The sequence below is a fragment of the Crocodylus porosus genome, unplaced genomic scaffold, assembly GCF_001723895.1.
Source record: "Crocodylus porosus isolate Cpor-Errol unplaced genomic scaffold, CroPor_comp1, whole genome shotgun sequence".
NCBI classification, from domain to species: domain Eukaryota; kingdom Metazoa; phylum Chordata; order Crocodylia; family Crocodylidae; genus Crocodylus; species Crocodylus porosus.
Window position 1 is genome coordinate 98,516,475 of NW_017728886.1, and position 2,266 is coordinate 98,518,740.

The window sequence follows — 2,266 nt, forward strand, 5'->3', positions numbered from 1 at the left end:
GTAGGTTTAGGTTAGATATCAGGAGGCGCTACTTCACGGTCAGGGCGGCTAGGGTCTGGAACCAGCTTCCAAGAGAGGTGGTGCAGGCTCCTACCCGGGGGGTGTTTAAGAGGAGGTTAGATGAACACCTTGCTGGGGTCATTTGACCCCAGTATTCTTTCCTGCCATGGTAGGGGGTCGGACTAAACGATCTGCTCAGGTCCCTTCCGACCCTAGAAACTATGAAACTATGAAATAGAAAACACCATGTCACTGGAGACAAACTTCCTCCACCATGACTCTTGTGGGGCTACACATGTAGGAACAGCTGTCTTCTACCCTTGATGGCCCAGTGCAACACAAAACTGATCCACATTTTGTTGCAAGGTAAAGTATCCAAATTCAAAAGTGACACATGCTCAGATCAGGAAGCCAAAAGTTGGAAGGAGTCATTGGAGGCAAAGAGAGAGGAGATGGACTGTATTCCTTTTACAGCAGGTACAATAATTGTTTTGTAGAGTTCCAATCTGTTATATTTATAACAATAATAAAGAATGAATTCTGCCAGCAGACACTTTATTACCATATTACTTGAATATAAGATGACCCCAAATAGAAGATGACCCTCCCCAGTAATTAGGTTCTATATATGGATTGGTAGAGAGCAGCAAGGTTGCACAAAAGGCAGCCCTCTTGGCCAATCAGCAGTGGACAGAAGAGGGGGAGGCTGCCATCTTGGCTGCTCCCCTTCATGCCAGTGGCTCCTCCCCACAACCTGCACTGGCCACTGGCTCCCACTAAGGCGCAAGCTTTTTATTTTTAGTAAGTTTCTTTTCCCAGCAATTCTGTGCAAAATTACAGAAAACGCTGTTTTTCGTGGTGTTTGTGGAAATCACCATTTTTTGTGGTTTCAGCAATAGTTACAAAATTGCAATTTGAGTAGGGCCTTAATTCATAGTTAAAGAAGTCCAAACATATTAAGGTAGAAGACGGCACAGCACTATATTAACTTTAAACAAGTTAAACATAATGGAGGACTCTTTGCACTGTGCCCCTGAAATGATCCATATGCCAGGGTTTAGGGGGTATTTAGTACAGGTCTTCTTACCACAAGGCTGTTATGGCCAACAAAGAAAATGCTCTGCAAACCATGCACAGTTAGATCACACTGGAGAATCTGGCCATAATTCTTTCATACAGTCATCTACTGCAAACCACTGTGCAACAGGAAAGATGGTTTATTTCATGTCTGGCTCTTACTAAACTATCGTGCAGGGACAAAAATTTTGCAACAATATCCTTCAATTTGCTAGGATGCTATTTGACTTAAGAAATGTCATTTCCACCTTCAGCTTTCTCTCTCCTCATGTTCAGCCAGTGCCAACAAACTGCAAAAACTGTATCCAAAATTCTGCCAGTACCATTTTGACAATTAAATTATCTGTTGATGTGCAAGCAGAATGATAATTATGCATCATTAATGACTGGCTCTGGCACAGAGCTATTTGAGGAGGATCTTGACCTCTCTGCTGATGAGTTGCACAAAGCAATATTCACTACTTAACTCCTAGTGTAATCCATAACTGGTACTTATGCTACAGAAATGAATTTCACCCTAAATGAAAAAAGGAAATACTGTACAGCTCTTACCATGACTGCTTCTGTACAGTTCAGGTAGGCTATTGATCTGCTGGCCTGATGGAGTCACTTGATGGTAATATGGAGGAGATTTCACTGTAAGAGAAGAAAAAACAACCATTGTTCTATAAATCTGGGATATTAAAAGCAGCATATCGGAAACATCATAAATGATGCAGATGTTTCCTCACCATATGGTGTCTCAGGTGACAGTGGAAAAGCTGGGGTAGGTGGGACAGGTTCATTACCATTTTTGGTTGGAGAGAAGATTTCACAATCAACCTCATCAAGGCCTTCTTGATAACGTGCCACACATTTCTGGAAGAGAAATAGAGTAGTAAAACAACTGTGTATTGAACCTTATGTCACTACTGTGCAGCATGCCATTTTTCACCAGATTATACAAGCTTTCAGATTATTTGATCAATTTTTCTAATGAGAAGATGTTCATGCACTTAAGATGCAGGCATATGTGTGCACGTATACATACCTACCACCCACACACAGAGAAAAAGAGAGAGATGCCATTCAACCTCTACGCCTTTGTCTGATTCATGCAATTCATAGTTTCATAGTTTCTAGGGTCGGAAAGGACCTGAGCAGATCATCTAGTCCGACCCCCTGCCATGGCAGGAAAGAATACTGGGGT

At 42.1% G+C, this 2,266-nt stretch overlaps 1 protein-coding gene across 13 annotated transcripts in view; it reads right to left on the reverse strand.

Annotated features, from left to right (window-relative positions):
- The window catches only part of TNS3 (tensin 3), a 342,744-nt gene that overhangs the window by 75,972 nt on the left and 264,506 nt on the right, over positions 1 to 2,266 (reverse strand). For all 13 annotated transcript variants that reach the window (XM_019539604.1, XM_019539596.1, XM_019539585.1 and 10 more), the window contains 2 exons: positions 1,809 to 1,935; positions 1,630 to 1,713 (listed from right to left, as the gene is read on the reverse strand). In XM_019539604.1, coding sequence (XP_019395149.1) covers positions 1,630 to 1,713; positions 1,809 to 1,935 — 211 coding nt within the window. The remainder of the gene's footprint in view (positions 1 to 1,629; positions 1,714 to 1,808; positions 1,936 to 2,266) is intronic.